General features: G+C 48.4%; 1 protein-coding gene across 2 annotated transcripts in view; it reads left to right on the top strand.

Moving 5' to 3' along the window:
* The window catches only part of HMMR (hyaluronan mediated motility receptor), a 472605-nt gene that overhangs the window by 230915 nt on the left and 219088 nt on the right, over window positions 1-22602 (top strand). For both annotated transcript variants that reach the window (XM_078653402.1, XM_078653403.1), the window contains one exon: window positions 2277-2455. In XM_078653402.1, the coding sequence (XP_078509528.1) occupies window positions 2277-2455 (179 nt within the window). The remainder of the gene's footprint in view (window positions 1-2276; window positions 2456-22602) is intronic.

The following is a 22602-nucleotide window of genomic DNA, read 5'->3' as shown; positions in this document are numbered from 1 at the left end:
GTTAAGTGCTTTGTTGTTTTCAGTCACTAAGCATGATCTCACTAGTGCACAAAAGTGGAACTGGCCTGTCTCTAAACACTCAACCCCTTTAATAATCACTTTAGCCTGCAATGCTATATGTCCGTGACTTTTTGATTTTGATGGACAGCCTGCACAGGCGTGGGTTAAGCATATAATGAAAAGTAAAGACCGTTACAGTAGGGCAAATGTGATTACATCATATTGCATTCTGTTATTAGTTCAGTGATTTTGACTTTCATTCAATTCCTAGCCTCCTGTCACACATCACACATGCCAGATATATTTATTTTATTTTGCTATGTGTTAACTTTGATGGCAAAGGGTAAGAACAGCACGACATTAATAAATATATAATCTAATTGTTTTTCTACGTAAAACTTTTATCCATGCCCCACACATTCCGCAAGCCATTGGTGGCAGAGCAAAGCTCACTTTCTCACTAATCTTGTGGGTATTGGAGCTGTTGTGTCTGAGCAACCAGTGTGGATCACCTATTCCATACCTTGTAAATAATTGTGTAACTTTCTACCCTAAGGCTGCAGTAGTTACAGCAGAGTTCTTTCACAAGTGTGAAAATGACCTTTAACAAAAGTCACAACTATGCTCAAGGGGATCATGATTAATGAAAAAGGCAGAAGAGAATCCTTTGAAGTGATCACTTAACATTCATATTGAATGCGGGCTTACAAAGTTTCTCACCCACTGCAGACTGTTAATGTTGGTGAGGACAACTAATTATAAGGATCGGTCATTTTTTTGTATTTACCATGACACTATTGCAAGAGGGAAGCAAAAGCAGACAGAGGGCCAGATTCTTAGAATGCATGTGAAAACATACACTAATTCAATTAAAAGAAAAATAGAAATTCACGTTCTGTTAAACTCTATGGCCATGGCTGTTCCTCACCTCCACTTATGTCGCCTGTTGAACCAGCTCAGCTCAACGTTTTCCCTTCAAGTATATGTAACAGAGAGGCTGGGATTCACGATGTTAAAAGTATACATATGTAGAACATATAAATGTTTTCCAAACTATTACTTTAACCCTTGACCGCAGCGCCAATTCCACTGCGGTGCGGGTGATATATGGAGGGGGCGTGCTTCGGACGTCCTCCGCACATGCCTACTGACTTCGGACGGCCCCTAGGGGTTAAAATAGTCATGGCAGAAAAGTGGGTGTGGAGTAGTCATGACATTTGAGTTCTACTTTCAAAAGGATATTTATTTATGATTTATAATGTGCAACAGGCCACCACATTCACTTCACAGAGCTGTGGTGATAGAATGGATATCTACTGATATTGTATTGGCGGGGGAGGGGGGTGAGGTAGTACAGGGCTCCAACCCCAAGGTGAGGGGGAATCCTAAAAAATGATCTTATGACTCAAAGTTCTTCCTTCAGAGTTTACATTTTAGAGCTCTTGGTTCCCGCTTTGGGGATCCTTAAATTCAAACTCTAAAACGTTCAAAATACTATCCTAAAAGAGTGCTGAAACTCAAAATTATCAGTGGCAAGCTCTATTGCCAGATCCTTGTGTTACAGTTGTAAACTGGTTCATAGGCAATACATTTGTCTAGAAGCATGAATACATTTATCGACCTTCACATCAATACATCCGATTGCCAGATCATTACATGGCACCAGTCTAATTTATAACCAAGAATTTCTCAGAATTGGAACAGTCACGTGGTCACAGCGAGCTTCTCCTCTGACAACAAGCATTAGCAATACAATAGGTCTCGCATTTACGCCAGTTTAAGCTACTGACATTGTAAATGACAATGCCTTTTATTTGTTTTAGAAACCAAAACATCAATAAAAGGCATTGCCATTTAAATGCGAGACCTATTGCATTGCAAATGCTTGTTTTTAGTAGCCATTTGTCTAAAGAGTCTTCGTACCAACTAGCTTTCTCAAAGCATTTGATACCATGGATGAGTGCACTTGTATATCCCCTAATTTCTGCTGCATTGGAAGCAGTAGCAGGATGACATGTTTAACTGAAACTTACCTTTGTTCATGGTAAGGAATGATATTTTAATTGGGCTAACTAAATGGCGAGGAGGTAGTTTCTTATCATGTGCACTCCGTACTCATTTGTCTTATAGTAAATGGACACTTGTTAAAATGCTAGTAGTCCTCTTTATAAACCAGAAATGCTAGTATGAATGAGGCTACCGGGGTGCATTCTGTATTATCTAATGTCTGTTTTATCAATTACTTTGTTTGGTGACATTTGCTCTTATCTTTACAGCCGTGTGTCAGAGCAAGTAGAACAATACAAATTGGAGCTCTCCCAGTCTGAGCAATTGCTGAAGGAAAAGGATCAGTCCAGTTTAAAACAGAGGAGCCTTTTTCTGGTGAAAGAAGAAGAGTTTTCTGAACAAATAAAAGATATGAATGAGAGATTTGAGGCTCTTCAAAAAGAAAAAGGTACATTGTTTCCTTCAATCTTTTTTTAATAAGTTTCCAAGTCTAACGCACTTTTTTTTTTTAACAAGAAATCTTCTGCGTCAGAAAATCTTTCTAGCATCGGTAATATATGTGCTAACATATCAAATCCGTTGGGAGCTACGTCTTAATCTTTCAAAATGATCACCTTAACAGGCTACTTGGAATTATTTGATTTTTTTTGCTGCAACTATTCCATCTTTTTCTGGTTTGGGGAGCGTGCTTTGCGGTTTTGCGTGTGTTGGGGAAAAGATTAAATTGGCACAACCTCTGCCTTCTTCCCCAACTACACCCTTTACTGCTAAACGCAACCGGGATCATTTTTCTGCAAGGTTATTCAAATGGGACCACCTTTGCAGCATAATTGATCTTTCATTGGTTACCAGTGGAAGACCATGTGTGGGTTTTCTTTCTTTTTTTTAAATTTTGTTTCTACAATTTATAGACCTAGTTTATCCAGAGTACTTGAGTATGTTAACGAAGTCTACCGATTGACCTGGAGTTTAAGGTCCTCACTAATTTCCTCGAACTTGGAGGACATTTTTAATGCCATTTTAGGAATCTGCTAATAGGTGTTTTGGGAAACGTTTATGGAACTTGTTCCGACTTGAAGTGAGTAAGTTTTACCACCTTCAAGATGCGATTTATTTGTTTTATCCTCTTATGTCAGCTCTAATCGCATGCAGGCAGTACTTCAGTTTGCCTGCTTTGATAATTTTTCAGTTAAATGCATAGAGCTCGAATTTGTTTTAGTTTGCTGTAGGTTGAATCTTCACAGTGGAGAATCTGATGCAAAGTAAATGAAAACGTGTTCACTTGTGTCCGATCTTTAGGATCATGAGCTTGTTTTGTACTTGTCTTTTTTTAATACCATTTTTATTAAGGTCTGATTCTCATTTTCCAACCAGGACATTTGCTTTAAAGTTTGTGATTCTGTTGCATACTAAGGCTCCTGCGCTCTAAACCTTTTCTATGCTACTTGGGAAATGCAATATCTTTACTGTAGGATGTGAGTTTTGGATGTAGTTATTCAAAGCCTTCTTTTCATTCTGGGTTTATACAGCATAGCTGTCAATCAGACTTATTAACCGTAGACAGTTTGCTTTGGATCTGCCTCCTTTAAACGTTTGGTCAAACTTATTTCTGCCATTGACTTGAGTCAATCCAGTCCTAACTCAACCCAGTGGCATACTAATCTTTCACATAATGGTGTTGGCTGTTTGTGTGTTCTTCTTCCACTCCAGTGTTTGCATTTTACTGCATGAGTGATTCCTTTTCAACTATAGTCCTCTTTATCAAGTCCTGCAGTCTTTCTAGTGTCTTGCAGTAATGTTCTTATGCTGAATATTTTAGATGGATACTTATTACTGCAGGTCCCTCTTTCAGAATGTACTCTGGCACCATACTGGACCTGGAGTGGTGCCGCACATAGGCACCATCTCTGCATACTGTCAGTTCCTTTCTTTGCCCTCCAATGCTTATCCCTTTTTTCGTTGATTGACATGTTTTAGGTCTCGCCTACGCAGCACCCATGCGCTGCATAGGAGGACTTTTAGCCATCGCTCCTCACTTTTTCCAAGCACTGCACTGGTGATTGTGGCGGCACCCACCTTGCAGGAGCGCGCAGCGGCGCCACAAGCACGAGTGCAGTGCTTGAAAAGTGAAGACTGCTCTTGCTTTCACTTTTGCTTTTTTTTAGATCAAGCCTGCAGGCAACCTGCTAAGATCTCCTTGTTCGAATTTACAAATGATTTTCCGCAGCAGTTAAGACAAAGCACAGGCCTCTGCTTTGTTGAATCCATTCTAGGTGGTCTAGCCCTACAGTGAATCTGCTGTCCCCTGGCTTTAACCCTCTCAGTATGCTGGTTTCAGTGTTCTATCTTTGTTTGTTACATGACATAGTGAGAAATATGAAATAACAAAAAAGGAATTAACATAGGAGCACATTTGAATGAGCGGTTTCACACAAACTTGCAATGTGTATCCAACCCCAGCAGAAGTTTAATTCCATTTCAGTCAATAAATTAGAAATTTGTTATATAAAAAGACGCTTGCGTTTTTGGCAAGCGTTTTCCGTGCAATTTTCTGCAATTGACCCAAAAGTATGATCCAGGCAGTTGTGCTGAGTGAAAAATATTTTTAGCAGTGTTATTTTTTAACCTTCGCTTTCTCCCTCATTTCTTCTCCGCCCTCCACTCTCGATGTGTGTGCCTTCATTTCCCTCTGTCTGAGGAGTCCTGTTATTCGTTCTCTATCACTCACCGGCGTCGCCACCTCCTCATCCTTGGGCTCTCCCTTTACCCCCCTCCTCCAGCTCCCTGTGTTATCATGTCCACCTGCCCAGGGTGGGGGAGGGCTCTCACTCGCATCCTCTCCAGCTTATGCTCGCTACCTCGCTTCACTCTGTCCTTTCACCCATCAGTGCCTCCTCTCTCCCTCCCACCTCTTTTCTCGGAGTCCACCCGTTCCTCTCACCCCTTCCTTTTCACACCCCGCTATTCCTTGTCCCCTCACCCTCACCCTTGCTCTCCGACCCCTTCCTTCTCTCAAGATTTCCCTTTTCCTCTCCTCGATTCTCTTCCCGTTTCACACCTCCCCATTAATTTCTCCCCATAAGCTGCCCTCTTTTCCAACCTCCCCTTCTCATTGGCTCCATTCGCCCACCCACTTCTGCCCTAGCCCCCACCACCCAATGAATTACATGTGTGAGGTACACTCCCTCTGTCCCCATCACCTCCCCCTCTTAGGTTTGCCTGCCACTCCGGCACCGAAAGCGAGGCGCACCCACTCCCCCAAACTTGAACGGTCCCGTAACTGCTTGGAAAGTGCTTCGGGGCTACACGTGTGGCATGAAGCACTATACAAACTTACTCCTCCTTGCTCTCTGCCCTCCATCTACCCAGAGCCCTTGCTGGGAGGCATACGTGGGGTTAACTCCTCATTGAACAAGGCACACCCCAGACACGACACAGATGGCATTTTCTGGGTCCACGCAAAGGCCTTGGTCTCAACAGACGCCAAGACAAGGATGGGCAGGGAACAATGTCTGGTGGCGAGTAAAGCGGTCATTGAGAAATCGCTTTTGTCTGTCCCATTTTACGTAGCATTCAGCGCGAGAAAGGCCTCCAATTAATGTTAGTAAGGTAAGAAATGCACAGATGCCACGGTTCTATGATCACTTTTCCTGCAGCTGCATACTTAATTCCTGAAGAAATATCAGTTAACCATTTAAACCCAGAGTTAGCTTTTGTCTATTTCCTATTTCCTGGACCTCATGACAATTGAGCTGTAGAAACTATTGGATTTTATGTATTTTTATTTTTTAAAGTTTTGCATAGCGCTAACTCTACCCTAAAGTATTTCTTTTTTTTTTTTTGTGCACGGAAGGAATAATTGATTTGCCCAGAATTACAGGATGTTGAAATGACTGTAGAGACTCTAACCCAGTTCCAGAGTCAGGAGATCTTGCTGTAACGCCACAATCCTCTAGTACACGCATAATGGGATTTGATTATTTGCAATGATTTGGTGTTTCTGTAAGTTTTGCAGCGTGAATCTTTCTGGATTCACTATGCTGTGCATTATTCCGCGGTCTTGTGGTTGGGTCCGGATTCGTAGTCTTTTCTTTGTGTTTTTTTGTTTTTTTTTGTAGCCCAGGTGGGCGTCGGCGTCACACCTCCTGGGTGTATTTCCGGTGACGTCGGCATGCTTCCTGCGGAAGCTCCCACTCTTGGGCGCCATCTTCAGATTCTTTTTTTCCGCGGTCGGGTCTGGATCGTTCCCGTTTGGGCTCCAGACATTTTTGGAGAAAGAAGAAAAGAAAATACAGAAATCACAAAGCAAACTCATCTGAAGACTCCAGGGGACTTCATCGACGAGGAGTCAGCAAAGGAAAAGGCGAATTCATCGAGATCCTCGACGACCGTCGACGAACACGCGACCAGGGAGGCCCTGAGCGCTCGATGATGGACAACACGCCGTTCAAGTTCTGCCGTAACTGCCGCCACAAGTACGCGCAGAAGGACCAGCACCCGGTATGCAACCTTTGTCTACCAGTGAATCACGAAAGCGAGGACTGCAACGCCTGCTCCGCCTTCACCCCGAAGACCCTTCGTGTGAGAGAGACAGAGGGTGGCGCACGCCACCCTGCAGGGGAAGGCCCCGACTCCGTCCCTCTACGATCTGGGGATGTCTTCCGAGGAAGAGGACAACGCTGCCGCCGAAGAAGACAGCTACACGGTCATAGAGACCGATTACACGAAGACTTCTGATAAGGTAGGAGACTCTCCGGCCCCCAAGAACCCGAGAGACTCTGAGTCTCGAAAGAACGAGGCCAAGGCCCCGAAAGCGCCAACGCCGAAGCACCAGGCGTCCGCGAGTACTCACAGGCCCAGCGGATCCTCTGAGAAGGAGTCCCCGGCGCCGAGAGCTGTTGAACAGCAGAAGTCGCCGAAAATCGTCCCCGAAAAGGATCTATCGACGCCGAGGGACAAGGACGCTAAACTACCGACGCCGACCAGAGACCCAAAATCCGGTTCGACGTCAAACTTCGGCACCGAAAGGCACGGTGCCGAGCCAACCGCCGAAAAGAGCGGCCGACCCATCCGACGCGGAACACGCGGCCGAGATGGAGAAAAAGAGAAGGCGCCTCGAGGCCAAAATGGAAAACATCGTGCAGCGGAAGAAAGAATTCGACGCAAAGATGAAAGCTTTCACGATCCCTCACAAGACCAAGCCACCGGTGGAGGTGGTCGAGGAGGAAGACTAGGTCGCCGAAGAACAAGACCCGGACGTCGAGGTGGTCGACGACCAGGAAGAGTACGAGAATCCCTACGATACTTACAACTATGGGGAGGAAGAGGACAGCAGGACGGACGCAGTCGGCCCCCTCTGACCTACAGGAGGTGGAGTACCTGGATGTCGAGACCGACAGCCCGGAGGAGGCGGTCGACACGTATCCCTCGAGGCCCTCGCCGCCGGACGACTTCGGGGCCTACAACTCTGTGATGAGGTCTGCCGCAGCGGCATTCAAGCTCAAGCTCGACGAAGAGAAGCAGAAAGCAGACTTCCTTCTAGAGACATTGCTCCCAACACAAACAAAGAGCCAGTACCTGCCAATGCTCGACAGCGTCTTGGCCCAGGGGAAGGAAGCATTCAGGGAGCCCGCAACATGCAAGGCAGTTACTCCCAGAACAGAGAAAAAATACAAACATTCCTCAAAAGACCCACCCTACATTCAGGGGATGGTCTCCGCAGACTCATTATCACGGCCACAGCAAGGAAGAGGGCTAACGTACCCACTACCTCTGGACCACCACCGGATAAGGAGAGCAAAAGGATGGATCTGGTGGGCAGAAGGATCGAACGGAATGCCGTGACGCACTGGCGCATGGCTACCTCCAACGCCCTGATAAACAGGCACATGTACCAGATCATGGAGGAGCTGGGGCAGTTAGTGAAGGACCTGCCCCAGGATGCCACACAGAAGGCCGAAAAACTGGTTGAAGAAGGGAAGAACGCGGCAAATTCTTGCCTTAAGACGGCCCTGGATGGAGCAGACACCTCCAGCAGGCTCATGATGATGGGTGTCACTGAAAGAAGACACGCCTGGCTAAGGATCTCAGGTTTCAAACCAGAGGTGCAACACAGCATTCTGAACACACCGTTCAACGGCGACACGCTTTTCGGAACAACAGTTGATGAGAAGCTCAGCCAACTGAAGAAAGAGAACGAAACAGCAAGGTCCATGGGAGCATTGCAGTTCAGAGGCAGCAAGAGGGGCACACCGTCACGGAGGCCTGGCGGGAGAGGTGGAAACCAGCCAGGTACATCACACCAGGCTTTCCAACAAACTCACCAGACAGATTCGCAGGGTCAGCAGAAGCAGTCCTGGCAATACCAACAAAGAGGCCAGTCCTTTCGAGGGAGAGGAAATGGAGGTGACCAGAATAGAAGAGGGGGACAGCAGCCCGCTTCTAAGTGACTTCAAAAAACTCCGTGTGCCCACCCACAGAAAAGATCCCAGGGGGCAGCACGTACAGAGGGATCAAGACAAGCTAGACATCTACGACCACATAACACCAGTGGGAGGAAGGTTAAGATTTTACCCCCAGGAATGGAGAAAAATCACATCAGACAAATGGATCCTCAACATCATCCAATTCGGTTACTGCATAGAGTTGGAGGGGAGGCCAATAAGCAGAAAACCAAAGAGAAAACAACTAGCAAGCAAACAGCTAGAGTCTTCAGGAAGAGGCAAAGGAACTCCTGCGGAAGCAGGCCATAGAACGGGTACCCTTCAAGGAAAGAAACACAGGAATATACTCAACGTACTTCCTGGTGCCAAAGGTAGACGAGACAATGAGACCCATTCTGGACCTAAGGTTCCTGAACAAATTCATAAGAACGCAAAAATTCAAAATGACTTCCCCTTCAAGAGGTGCTCCCGCAATTGCAGATCGGGGACTTCATGGTCACAATAGACCTCAAAGATGCCTACCTGCACATCCCAATGAACAGAAAGCACAAGCATATGCTCAGGTTCACCATCGGAGAAAGCCACTACCAGTTCACGACACTAGCCTTCGGGCTAAAATCAGCACCAAGGGTATTCACAAAGTGCCTCGCAGCGCACCTACGAAGGCAAGGAATACACGTATACCCTTACCTGGACGACTGGCTGGTGAAAGCAAATTCATACCAGAAATGCCAGCAGCACGCACATACAGTGACGAGCACGCTCATAAGCCAGGGGTTCTCCATCCATTGGAAGAAATCATCAATGGAGCCAGAACAAGTGAAGATCTTCCTGGGAGCACAGATCAACACCTTACAGGGCAAGGTGTTCCCCAGCGAGATGAGGGCGAGGGCGCTGGTGAAGGAAACTCGCCTCTACCGGAAGGGACAAGCTCGGACAGTGAGGACTGCGAGCAAGATCATGGGGATGATGGCATCATGCATCCACCTGGTACCGAATGTACTTCTACACATGAGACCCATTCAAGAATGGCTACAGGAGCAATGGTCACAAGCTACAGGCAGTTGGGAGGATCTAGTGGTTGTAACGCACGCAGTGCAGAAGGAGTGACATGGTGGACCATAACAAGGGGAAAGCCTCTAACACCCCCACCGCCAACAGTGACCATCACCACAGACTCATCCCTGAAGGGATGGGGCGCTCACATGGAGGAGCTCAAGGTGAGGGGAATGTGGACGCCAACAGATGCGACAAGGCACATCAATTACCTAGAATTGAAGACCATCTTCCTTGCACTGAAAGCTTTCCAAACAAGACTGTACAAACACAAGGTGCTGCTACAGACAGACAGCACCACCGCGATGTTCTAAATCAACAAGCAGGGGGGCACAGTGTCAGCCCCGCTTTCAACGCTGGCTCAGGAGATATGGAGATGGGCCATCCCTCTCAAAATAGACCTGCTAGCCATACACCTACCAGGGAAGGACAACATACAGGCAGATTGGCTCAGCAGACAGACATCGGCATCCCACGAGTGGGAGCTCAATGCTCAGGAGACAAGGTGGCTGTTCGACAGATGGGGAACACCATCAGTGGACCTGTTTGCCACACGCCGGAATGCAAAATGCCAAAACTTCGCATTCAGACAGCCCGAGGAGGGGTCACTGGGGAATGCCCTATGGATAGATTGGTCCGGGACATTTGCTTACGCCTTTCCCCTGATACCACTGATGCACAGAGTGCTGAGCAAGTGCAGAGCGAGCAACATGACCCTGATACTGGTCGCGCCACAGTGGGCCAGGCAGACCTGGTACTTGCAGATCATGGAGATGACCGTGTGCACCCCACAGATTCGGCAGGAGGAAAGACCTACTCTCCATGCAGAACGGAGAGGTGCTACACCCAGAGCCAGAGAGCCTGAGCCTAGTAGCGTGGCTCCTGAGGACATAGAGTTTGCACATCTGAGATTTCCAGAAAGCACCCTGAGGGTCCTTCGGGAGGCACGGAGGCCCAGCACTCGGAGTGCTACGTTGCGAAATGGAGAAGATTCACAATGTGGTGCAGGAAAGAAAGACTTCTTCATTTTATTGTGAAGGACTCCACAGTGCTAAAGTACCTAACACACTTGCTGGAGAAGAACCTTAGCTCATCCTCGTTAAGAGTTCACTTGGCAGCGATAGTCGCCTACACAAGGGGAGAAACGTGCAGGAGTTTCTTCACATCACAGGTGGTGAAGAGATTCCTAGAAGGAGCGAAAAGGATCGCACCACCCAAGCGGGTGCCGCCACCTGCATGGAACTTAAACATAGTCCTAACGGAACTCATGAAGGAACCCTTTGAACCACTTCACAAGGTCTCCCTAAAGATGCTAACTATGAAAACAGCTTTCCTGGTTGCAATAACGTCCTTACGAAGAGTAAGCGAACTTCAGGCGCTGACGCTACAAGAACCCTACATACAAATACACAGTGATAGGGTTGTGATGAGGACTGACCCACACTTCATGCCGAAGGTGGTATCCAAATTCCACATGAACCAGTCTATACAGATACCGAGTTTTTTCCAAAAACCAACAACTAGCGCAGAGCGAGCCCTGCACAGCCTGGACGCCAGAAGGGCAGTCATGCACTACATTGAGAGGACGAAGGGACACAGGAAAACAAAACAGTTATTTGTGTCATTCGCAAACAGTTTCATGGGAAAGGCAGTAACCAAAAAGACTATTGCACGATGGATCGCACAGACAATTCAACTCTGCCACAAACGTGCAGGTCAAGAGCTAGCAGAGGGGACATGTGCCCACTCCACTAGGAAAAAGGGTGCTACAATAGCTTTCCTGGCTAACACACCCATACAGGACATATGTCTAGCGGCAACATGGGCTTCGGTGCACACGTTCACGAAGCACTACTGTGTGGATATACAGATGAACAAGGAAGCACAAGTCGGACAGAAGGTGCTCCAGCACATATTCAATAGCCAACGCTCATCTTCCACCCAACCGCCACAGAGATGAGAAACCGCTACAAAATCTATGCACAGCATAGTGAATCCAGAAAGATTCACGCTGCAAAACGAATAGTTTTCTTACCTGTCGGTGTAGTTTTGCAGCTTGAAGATCTTTCTGGATTCACTAGCGAACCCACCCACCTACCCCGAAAATGGATGGCTGGAGAGAAGAGGTGGATTAAAAAAGAAAAAAGGACTTTGAAAGTACAAAGCGGTAAAATATCACCTAAATAGGACAGTGCCATGACTTCGGAAACGAAAGAAACACGGAAAAAAAGAATCCGAAGATGGCGCCCAAGAGTGGGAGCTTCCGCAGGAAGCATGCCAACGTCACCGGAAATACACCCAGGAGGTGTGACGCCGACGCCCACTTGGGCTACAAAAAAAAAAAAAGACTACGAATCCGGACCCAACCACAAGACCGCGGAATAATGCACAGCATAGTGAATCCAGAAAGATCTTCAAGCTGCAAAACTACACCGACAGGTAAGAAAACTATTCGTTTAGTGCTCAGCAGTGGGTATGGGAAACTCCCAAATTATGTAGTGTTTGGAAGCCAGGGGTGTGGCAGAGCTTAGAGGAGTAACATAGTGCTGGTATGGTAATGGGAAGTATCTTAAGTTGGTAATCTAGGTGCTCACCCTCTCATGAATTAGAAAAGGGGGTGGTGATGGACAGAGCATCGGAGTTAAACAGAACACTCATACCCAGTCAAAAGATCAGGGCTTGATTCATCACAGTTTTTTAGCTCACTGCACCATCCCAGTTCAGAACCTGGCTACATGCAAATTAGTCTGTCCCTGGCCCAGTGCATCATGGGAACAGGGCAGACCAAACTACCAAGCCAATTCTTTACTCGAAAGGAAACAAGCTTCCGGGGACCGGTTTCTGGCATTGCAGCCGTCTTCGGCCCGGCTTGCTTGAATCCTGATGGTGCAGTGAGCAAGGGACTCATGTCTGAGCATACCCTGCCACTCCTATAGTGGCCTAAACGATTCAGAAAAGGGGGTGGTGATGGACAGAGCATCTGAGTTAAACAGAACACTCATACCCAGTCAAAAGATCAGGGCTTGATCCATCACCGTTTTTTAGCTCACTGCACCATCCCAGTTCAGAACCTGGCTACATGCAAATTAGTCGAAGTCGAAGACGGCTGTAATGCCAGAAACCGGTCCCCGGAAGCTTGATTCCTTTCCAGTAAAGAATTGGCTTGGTATGCCCTGTTCCCATGATGCACTGGGCCAGGGTCAGACTAATTTGCATATAGCCAGGTTCTGAACTGGGATGGTGCAGTGAGCTAAAAAACGGTGATGGATCAAGCCCTGATCTTTTGACTGGGCATGAGTGTTCTGTTTAACTCAGATCTGTCCATCACCACCCCCTTTCTGAATCACCCTCTCATGAAGTCTTGATTAAATAGCAAAGCGCCACCACAGAGTCACTGAGCTCCACCTCAGCATCACTCTGCGGCTACCGCAGCAGCATCACTCTGCGGCTACCGCAGCAGCATCACTCTGCGGCTACCGCAGCAGCAGCATCACTCTGCGGCTACCGCAGCAGCAGCATCACTCTGCGGCTACCGCAGCAGCAGCATCACTCTGCGGCTACCGCAGCAGCAGCATCACTCTGCGGCTACCGCAGCAGCAGCATCACTCTGCGGCTACCGCAGCAGCAGCATCACTCTGCGGCTACCGCAGCAGCAGCATCACTCTGCGGCTACCGCAGCAGCAGCATCACTCTGCGGCTACCGCAGCAGCAGCATCACTCTGCGGCTACCGCAGCAGCAGCATCACTCTGCGGCTACCGCAGCAGCAGCATCACTCTGCGGCTACCGCAGCAGCAGCATCACTCTGCGGCTACCGCAGCAGCAGCATCACTCTGCGGCTACCGCAGCAGCAGCATCACTCTGCGGCTACCGCAGCAGCAGCATCACTCTGCGGCTACCGCAGCAGCAGCATCACTCTGCGGCTACCGCAGCAGCAGCATCACTCTGCGGCTACCGCAGCAGCAGCATCACTCTGCGGCTACCGCAGCAGCAGCATCACTCTGCGGCTACCGCAGCAGCAGCATCACTCTGCGGCTACCGCAGCAGCAGCATCACTCTGCGGCTACCGCAGCAGCAGCATCACTCTGCGGCTACCGCAGCAGCAGCATCACTCTGCGGCTACCGCAGCAGCAGCATCACTCTGCGGCTACCGCAGCAGCAGCATCACTCTGCGGCTACCGCAGCAGCATCACCACCTCTGCATCTCTGCACCCCCTGGACACCAGTGCAGCACCACCACCTCGGCATCTTTGCACCCCCTGAACACCAGTGCAGCACCACCACCTCGGCATCACTCTGCAACACCTCAGCCTGCTCTCAGAATTTGGCGTCTGTTGATTGTCCCCTAGCGTTCATCCGCTGCTAGTGTTATAATACAGGTACTAGTTTGAAACCTTCACCCTCCGATTGTTTATGGCCCACCCCTCCCAAAAAAAGCTATAACAAACTACCATTGAAACACGCAGAAACAAGTTGCCAGCTTTGCAAGGACAAAAAACTGAGGACATTTTTATTGTAAATACTTTTTCTAATATGGTCATTCAGTTGTACATGAAGCCTTTTTGGTCATATATAAGGTAACAAAAATGCTTGACAATTTTTAGGTCTCGGACCTAAAGGCTGCGCTTGCGCAGTCTGGGGAGGAGATTTAATGATTCTTAGTAGGGCTGTAGAACCCGCCTCCCTGGCCCGTCTCTCCTCCATTGGCTGGCTTCCTAAACGGAGGCCAGCCATTGGAGGAGAGATGAGTCACTCAAATTTAGCCCCGTCTTTTTCGGATTCGGGGGCGTCAGTTTTGCTGTTCTTTAGCTTGTGATGTCGGCCGTCACTCAGGACAACAAAACACGCCCCGAATTCGAAAAATTCCGGAAGCTTGCGGCCGCCATTTTTTTTTTTTTTTGTCCGTCGCAGAGTCTTCAAGTGCAGAGGGGAGCCTCCTCCTCGCAGCACCGCAGTGAAGGTGAGCAAACAGCGCTTTCAGGAGCTGCTCGGGTCCGCTCGCCTTCCCCGCCCTCCTCCGTGTCCGTCGCTGAGTCTTCAAGTGCAGAGGAGAGCCTCCTCCTCGCAGCACCGCAGTGAAGGTGAGCAAACAGCGCTTTCAGGAGCTGCTCGGGTCCGCTCGCCTCCCCCCCTTCCCTCTGCCCTCCTCAGTGTCCATCGCCGAGTCTTCAAGTGCAGAGGAGAGCCTCCTCCTCGCAGCACCGCAGTGAAGGTGTGAGCAAACAGCGCTTTCAGGAGCTGCTCGGGTCCGCTCGCCTCCCCCCTTCCCTCTGCCCTCCTCCGTTGCACTCTCGCACCCCCCCCTCCCCCGCCGCATTCATACCAATTCTGCTTAATGCTGCTCCTCAAAGGAGGGGAAAGTTGCAGCCTTTCCGTCGTTTCAGAAAACCGGCTTTCTCATGATGCATAGGCTTGCCCTGGGACCCTTAGTATGGAAATGGCTCGGGAAGATTCTATTTTTGGAACTGTTTGCCCGAAGGAGCCCCGCCGTCGCCCATGTGTGCCCTGCTGCCTGCATTTGCGCCTCTGATCTTAGTTGTGTGAAAAGAGAGACACTCATACACCGGTCCTCCCCTCCACACATTCTGCCCCCCACACACACACACACACACACACACACACACTTGCTCTGTCGTTTTCATTCCTCTCCCAACTTATCGGTCTCTTTCCACACTGGTTCTCTCTCGTATGTCTCTCTAAGGTGTGAACCGTTCAACTAAGCGGGAGGGGGGGGGGGCAGGTAGAGGGTCTGGCTCTTGGAGAGGTGAGAAGGGGCGGGGAGCCCTCTGAGGACAAAAACAACCCCAGAGCAAGAGGCAGACTCTCCCCGGGGGGGGGGGGGGTGCTGGTGTACACTGAGGTTAAGGGGCTGCCACCTTGTGACAACCTGAAATAAAGTCGTGAAAGCAGGAACTCTGTGTACACCGTGGCACCATTGCAGGAGGAAATGGAAGTCTGCTTTGTGTATTTTGCAAATTATCATTCAGAAATGCAGTTCGTTTCTGTGTTGGGTAGAACGATCAGCAAAAGAAATTATTCCTTTTCCTGAAAACAGAATTTGTTACAAGGAACACATTTATAAAAGGTGGAGCAGCAGACCAGCCGTTGTTCCACGTGTACGTGGCAGCTTACACCTGCATGTACAACAAAAGCAGCTGCAATGCACGAAAAGTTAGAGCAAGCTTCCTTAACAAACATAACTTAGGTTGCAAGTGTAGCAAAACAACCGTAACATGCAGCCTTTTACAACAGAGTGACCTGAACTACCAATCACCCACCTACTAAACAGAGGTCGAGCGAGGACACTCTGGTAACAGAGACAGACCGGCATAATACACACCAGAACTTCAATAAAAACCGCACCTGAGTGGGTGCCAAGTGGCCGCTGGTGCTATTAACAGACATCATTTTCTTTGAGCTCATATCTGCATCTGAAACGATAATAAATGGTGCACTACAAGTCCCAGAATGCATTACGTGAGGCAATGCATCCTGGTCAACACCCATCCACTTGCCTGTAACTTCAGCAACGCAAATACCAACCTACTTTGGCAAATGGAGGATCAAAGATGGACTAGAGATGCATGGGACTAGAGGTGAGTTAAAGGCTGAGGTTTGTGCCAGGGCGCTACGGAAAGCGCCATGACAGGCGGTGCCAGGCACTGCCCTCAGAGGGCTGACCCGTGCCAGGAGGACTCGGCAGAGCGGAGATGTGCTGATCGAGGGAAGGGGCGGGGACAAGAAGGGTGAGGTGGGAAGGTGTAGTCCAGGGGGAAGGGGGCAGCCCGGACGCAATCTCTTGATAAAATGTGGGGATGGGGGGCAGTGAGGGGGAAATCCGAGTTCAGCAGGCATCGGAAGGGAGTTATTACTTCACACTGCATTCCAGACCCAGACAAGCAGCAGCAGGGGCCGTCCACCGGAACCAGGAGGTCAACACAGGGTAAGTGCCTACCGATGCTAAGCACTAGATAATGTCATGTGCCAACCCATGCCAAGCGCTGTCTTTAGATGGCATCCTCTTGTGCCTACCGATGCCAAGCGCTGTCTCTAGATAGTATCCGTTGTGCCTACCGATGCCAAGCGTTGTCTCTAGATGGTAACCTCTTGTGCCTACCGATGCCAAACGTTGTCGCTAGAAAGCATCCTCTTGTGCCTACTGATGCCAAACGTTGTCGCTAGATAGTATCCCTTGTGCCCACCGCTGCCAGTGTGTTTAGTTCCATTGTGCCCACTTATGCCAAACGATTTCTTTGCAGAGAGTGACTCAGCCTCTGCTCCCGGTTCATTCTCCGGCTCCTCGTGTGCTCACTGCGACTTCCACAGAGCTCCACACTTGTGCCAAGCACCGCTTGTGCACACAGCGCTTTCAGGAGCTGCTCGGCTCCACCCCCCCCCCCCTCCCTCTGCCCTCCTCCGTCGCGCTCTCGCACTCCCCCACCGCATTCTCAAACTTTGAATTGTTAAAATGCACAACTTTGTTAATAAAGTGCAGTGTCTGACTCTCCCAAGATGTAGATGTCTGTTGAATGAATTGTGTTCGCTAACAGTGTTGGCGGTGACTTCTGGGTTCATAGATGCATTTGCTAAAAAGTTGGGCGCTCTAAGCCGGTTAATGCAGTCAGCCACTACCTTTGTTGCTAGAAAAGGTTGTTGTTGGTCTATGCATCATAGAGCGTTGCCATGATATTGTGCTCTCAACATCTTTTTGCTGTGTTCTCCCCTTCAAGAGGAAAGCGTCATAGATCACAGGTAAATTTTAGGTACTCAAGTTCCAGGCAACAATTGTTCAATAAGATTTCGCTTTAGAGAGAAAATCCTGTTTTATTTTATTTTTATTTATTTTTTTTCTCCTTGGGGGTTTCTTAGAACCTCAATTTTTCTGTGTAAGACAGTGTCTTTCAAAGCACTCTCGATCGATCACAAAGACTTCCCTGGTGCCATGCAGCCCCCTTCTAGTCGAAGGTGTTTGATTAACCTTTGGGGTCCCGTAAATTTGTAAGCTTAAGGCTAACACAACACCGGCTCTTATAGGGAGTAAGTTGTACTTCACAAGAGCGAAGGTGGGGACAATGTATGTAAATGTGAATATATTTGGGGTAGGTATGAAGAAACTGTCGTCACAGTCAGTAGGTTAATTCTGACCGCTGTAGAAGCTCTACGGGGGTGACGCAGTGGGCATGTGAATTAACATTAGGGAGTCAAGAGGGAACTTGAAAGGGGTTTAACAGGAGACCAGAGTCTCCAGCTTAAGTGAAAGGTGTTCAGTACACGTCCCATTAAAAAAAAAAAGATCAGTGTATATAGTGAGTGGAGCGGAGCGGGTAATAAAGGCCAAAAGATCGGGAAAGGGTAGAGGGAGTTTAATAGACAAAGGACCAGTATGAATCTTGTGCTGGAACGTTGCATGTGAGCGTTTTAGGAAGTAACCTGCTAGAAAGAGAGGGGTTAAAGGTGAGAATCTTGTTTCCAACAGATCCATGTGTATTTATATTTATGTATATGGTATTTGCATAGTTTGCACCTAGCTGAGAGCTATATCTGGGCAATATATACGTTCCTGTATGTTGCTCTTTTCACCATGACTTCCTGCTTTCCAGCGTAGACATGAATCTCATTAAAGGTCCTCATTCCATACGGGGGTAAGATCAAAGCATTTCCCTTGGAACAAGAAATTAATAGGATGTTAATAAGACACTGATTGCTTCAGTTCAAAGGACATTTCTCCCTATATGTGTGCATTAGTGCATACATCAATTGAGGTTTTTATATGATGCTGCCCTACCGCATAGGTGTTGGAGCACTCCATAGTACAACAGCACTACCTGATAGCCAGGCCTACAGTTATAGTTGAACAGGTCTTCTTGCAACAAGGGATTTGAGCAACGAATAATAATATGGTAATATGGGGGGGGGGGTGTTAGGGTGTTAGGGACTGACACTAGTAAATAATTGCTATTTGTTTGTTTAAGATATACAGGTAAGTGCTACATTTTTATGTGTTGTGAGATAGCGTTTCTACCTCACTCTCACTACCTCACTCTCACTACCTCACTCTCTCTCTCACTACCTCACTCACTCTCTCTAACTAACTCCCTCTCCCTCTCTCTACCTCACTACTCCACTCTATCTATCTCACTACCTCACTATCTCACGACTCGCTCTCTCAAAACATCACTACCTCACTCTCTCACTACATCACTACCTCACTCTCTCACTACCTCACAACTTCACTCTCTCTCTAACACTACCTCACTCTCCCTCTATCTCACTACCTCACTCTCTCTTTCTATCTCACTAACTCACTTTCACTCCCTTTCACTACCTCACTCTCTCTATCTCACTACCTCAGAACATTACTCTCCACCTCACTCTTTCACTACCTCACTCTCTCGGTCTCTCACTACCTCACTCTCCATCTACCTCCCTCTCTCTCTCTCACTACCTCACTCTCTCTCTATCTCTCTATCTCACTACCTCACTCTCTGCTAATGCAATAGGTCTCACATATGCAAGCTATTAAGCTATTGCCAATATAAATGGCAATGCCATTTATTAGGGATACAAAAAAAATACAAAAAATGAGCAATGCCAATAGCTCTACCTATAATATTGCCGAGACCATTGCATTGTAAATGCTTGTTTATTTTAACTTTTCAGCATGCTGCACAGCATCCACACTTCTCTACAGCACAGCTTAAAGATATTTGCAAAGTCAATAGATCTGGCTAAACACTTATAAGGCCCCAAAAGCAAGACCTATTGGCTATGGCAATACTTGTTTTTTTTTCTCTAAACAAATTGTAAACCAGTCTGCAAAACATGTAAACTGTTACTGCCAAACTAATGTTGGTGACGGACCTGCACTAAGTGTCTTGAGGAATGTGCCCTCATGAACCCAAAAGTGATCTGTAACCATGAAGCGAAGCTGTAGGTCGCTGAACATCAAAGGAAATGTTAAAGTCCCTCGAGGCAACTCCAACAGCTCTTCAGTTGAAGTCTTTTATTAAATAATAATCACAAAGAAAAGCACAAGAAGGCTAAGTAGCACTCTTTACACTATCCAGTCAACCTCCATACTTCAAAGTCGCAAGGGCATCAAGGTGCATATCTCTCATTCCCGACTTCTAATCGAAGACCTGATTCTGTAATTGGTTCTAATGCATCCCAAGTTCCCTTGGTCATCAGTGATGTCACAGCAGATCAAAGCTGTTACAAGGTAATATTATGCACACTTGGTTCCTCTAGCATGCCTTCAGTCTGAAAACATCCATAGGGACCTTCAGTCTGGTAACTGCCAGCGGGTTCCCTTCTCTGCGCCATTTGTGCCTCTCAAACCTGTACAATCTTGGCCCCTTGGATACTGTCCCTGACACCATCCGTACCCATAGAAGGACCTCTTACCGATACTGCAACGCGTGTTAGACTTTCCTATTTAAGACGTTTCGCGACCGTCTGGCTCGACGTCACGATATGCAGAGCCAACATACTGGTTGAATTCCAGACCTCTTCAGAGCAGATTCAGAACAAGAGACTGGAGATGCCGTGGGAGTCGAGGAAGACTATCTCCGCTCCAAATCCAGCTCCGATGGGAATGAAGACATCACACAAGGTCAGTGTACCATGCGTACTGATCCTCCCTTGCCCCAAAGTCCACCTCTGCACAAGAAGGCTCCGGTCCAACTCCCGCCTGCAGGCCACGGTCCGCACAGCGAACATGTTTCTGACGTCATGCCTTCCTGCTCAGCACCTAAACAAACCCCAGAGTCTTCCTGCTCCGAACTGAGACGTTCTAAATTGGGCACAGAGCTGAAACCTTCGGGGTCGAAGTCCGGCTCAGCCCCAACCCCTTTGATGCCCCTCTGGTGCTGAAAACGTCTTTAAATCCTCAGCATCCAAAGTTCAAAATGTCGACACTTTGTGCAATTTTAGAAGCCACAATGTTTTCCTATGGGAGAAAGTCAGTGGCATTCAGGCACAGTACACCGACATATGGGACCAATCTACAGGAGTTAAGGTGATTGGTGGGCATGGTCCAAGGCAGCACCAGCGGCACTAGGGCATGCTGGGTGTAGAGGTGCCAAACTGCGTTGGGTGGTGCCCAATGCTACTCTATGGGGATTGGTCTTTGCACAAAGAGGCTGCAGGCTTGGACTAGGAGGATAGTCTGGCTGAACCAACTGGGGGGAGGGTGTGGGGGGGCTCAGGCTCGGGCCTCACGATGCTCTGGGTGTAGGGACACCTTTGGTCCTTTTTCACGGCCCAGGGGTGACTGGTGCAGAGGTGTCTAGGCGTTGGTTTTTCTGGCTGTGCGCTGTAGCGGTAGGAGCCTGCATGCAGATTCTGCGGGCGACATCTGGGTTCACTGGGAGCGAAACCACGATGGACTCTCTGGAGGGCTGGGGGACCACAATGACACTGTTGACCCACTTCAACTCTAGCTTGGAGCGACTTGTGCGGTTGTCTTCAGGAGTTGGGTTTCTGAGTTCACAAGTCCTCGCAGGAGTCTTTGGATACCTGCAGGTTGCATGGGAGCAGATCCGCTACTTCTCTGGAGTCCTTCGTCCCTGGATGAAGTGCAGGCAGGTCTCCTGAGCTTTGGGACCTCAGCAGCTGCAGGACCAGTCTACTTTTGGTGTAATTGTCGAAGTCCACAGGCAGGCCAGCAGGGTTGGTGCCAAGTCAGTAGCTGAGTCTTCAGTTCTTGCAGGATGCAACTCTTCATGTCCTCCATCTTTCAGGTCGGCAGGATCAGATTTCCTGGTGCCCGGGGTTCCCCTAAATACTGAATTTAGGGGCTTTAGGGGTGTAGGGTGGTAGCCAGTGGACTACTGGCTCTTGAGGTAACTCTGTCCTCTATATATCTACTTCTTTTGGGCAGTGGACATAACCCTGTCCTCAGTAGCTTTAACTGTAGAGTACTGGGTCCCTACTGTCCAGGGTCCCAGTACCAGTGTGTTTTCCCTAAAAATGTCCACAGTTGGTACTTCTGCCCCCTGTATGTCCCTAGTAAGTGGTACCTTGGGTAACTAGGGCTTGGAGGCTAAAGAGGGTCCCATGATAACCCCTAATTGGTACCATGCTACTCCCCTTGCAGCTAGCATTCCCTTGTGAGGTGAAAAAATGACAATCGACATTGTGCACTGCCTAAGATATAGGTAAGTCAACCCTCTAGCAGGCCTTACCAGCCCTAAGGCAGGGCACCCTTTATCCCAAGTGTCTGCATATCTGCATACGCAGATATGCCCACACAGTGTTAGGGTCTATTCCTTAATATTGTAAGTGCCAGGGAAGCCATAGAGTACATGGGCTTGGAATGTGGCAGCTCAAGTTCCACAGCACCATGATGGCTTCACTGAAACCAGGAGTGTTTGGTACCAAACAGCTCCTTGTAATATCTACTGTTGCAGTGAGAGTTACTAAAACATACTCGGAGGGCACTTCAGAGGTGTCCCCTGAAACCCTTCCAACCCTGGTGTGGGCACTGACTGGCTTTAGGCAGACTGCCACACAAACATGTCTCTGGGCGCCTGGGTGTAGTCTCTGCTTGCTGGGACTAGAAACAATGCACATCCTAGTCATGTCGCATCTCCTCCCCGCAAGAGAGGCCAGTGCTCGAAGGGGAAGCTTCAAAAGCCAGCAACCTTTGTAATGCGCCCCCCACCAGTCTCTGCTGCTAGCAGCAGATGGCAGCCCCTGGTTTACAACCCCACTTTGGGTGGGAAAACTGGTGGAAAGCTTAAAAGGTCTTTGAGGTGTGCCCACCTTTGCCTACTCCATCCCTCAGGTGGGAGAGGCAAAGTTAAGCACACTTTTCAGTTCCCTCCAACTTGAAAATAAGGGACCTCCTCCAGTCGGGGCTAGGTCTATGCCCCCATCCCACAGGTGGGGGCATGCTAGCGGGTGTAGTCATCCCAGGTAAGCTGGCCATTGGCCCCAACTTCTACTCTCCTAAAATGACCCCTAAATTTAGTATTTACAGGGCACCTCCAGACCTAGAAACGAGATCTGCGATGGCCTAAGAAGCAGGAATGCAATGAATGGTCAGCGCACACGTAATCTAACAAGAAAATATGAGCTATTCAAAAGTACACTGTT

This window comes from Lissotriton helveticus, chromosome 7 (genome assembly GCF_964261635.1).
Source record: "Lissotriton helveticus chromosome 7, aLisHel1.1, whole genome shotgun sequence".
Taxonomy (NCBI): Eukaryota; Metazoa; Chordata; class Amphibia; order Caudata; family Salamandridae; genus Lissotriton; species Lissotriton helveticus.
The sequence above is the reverse complement of the archived record's forward strand: the minus strand, read 5'-3'. Positions and strand labels throughout refer to the sequence as shown.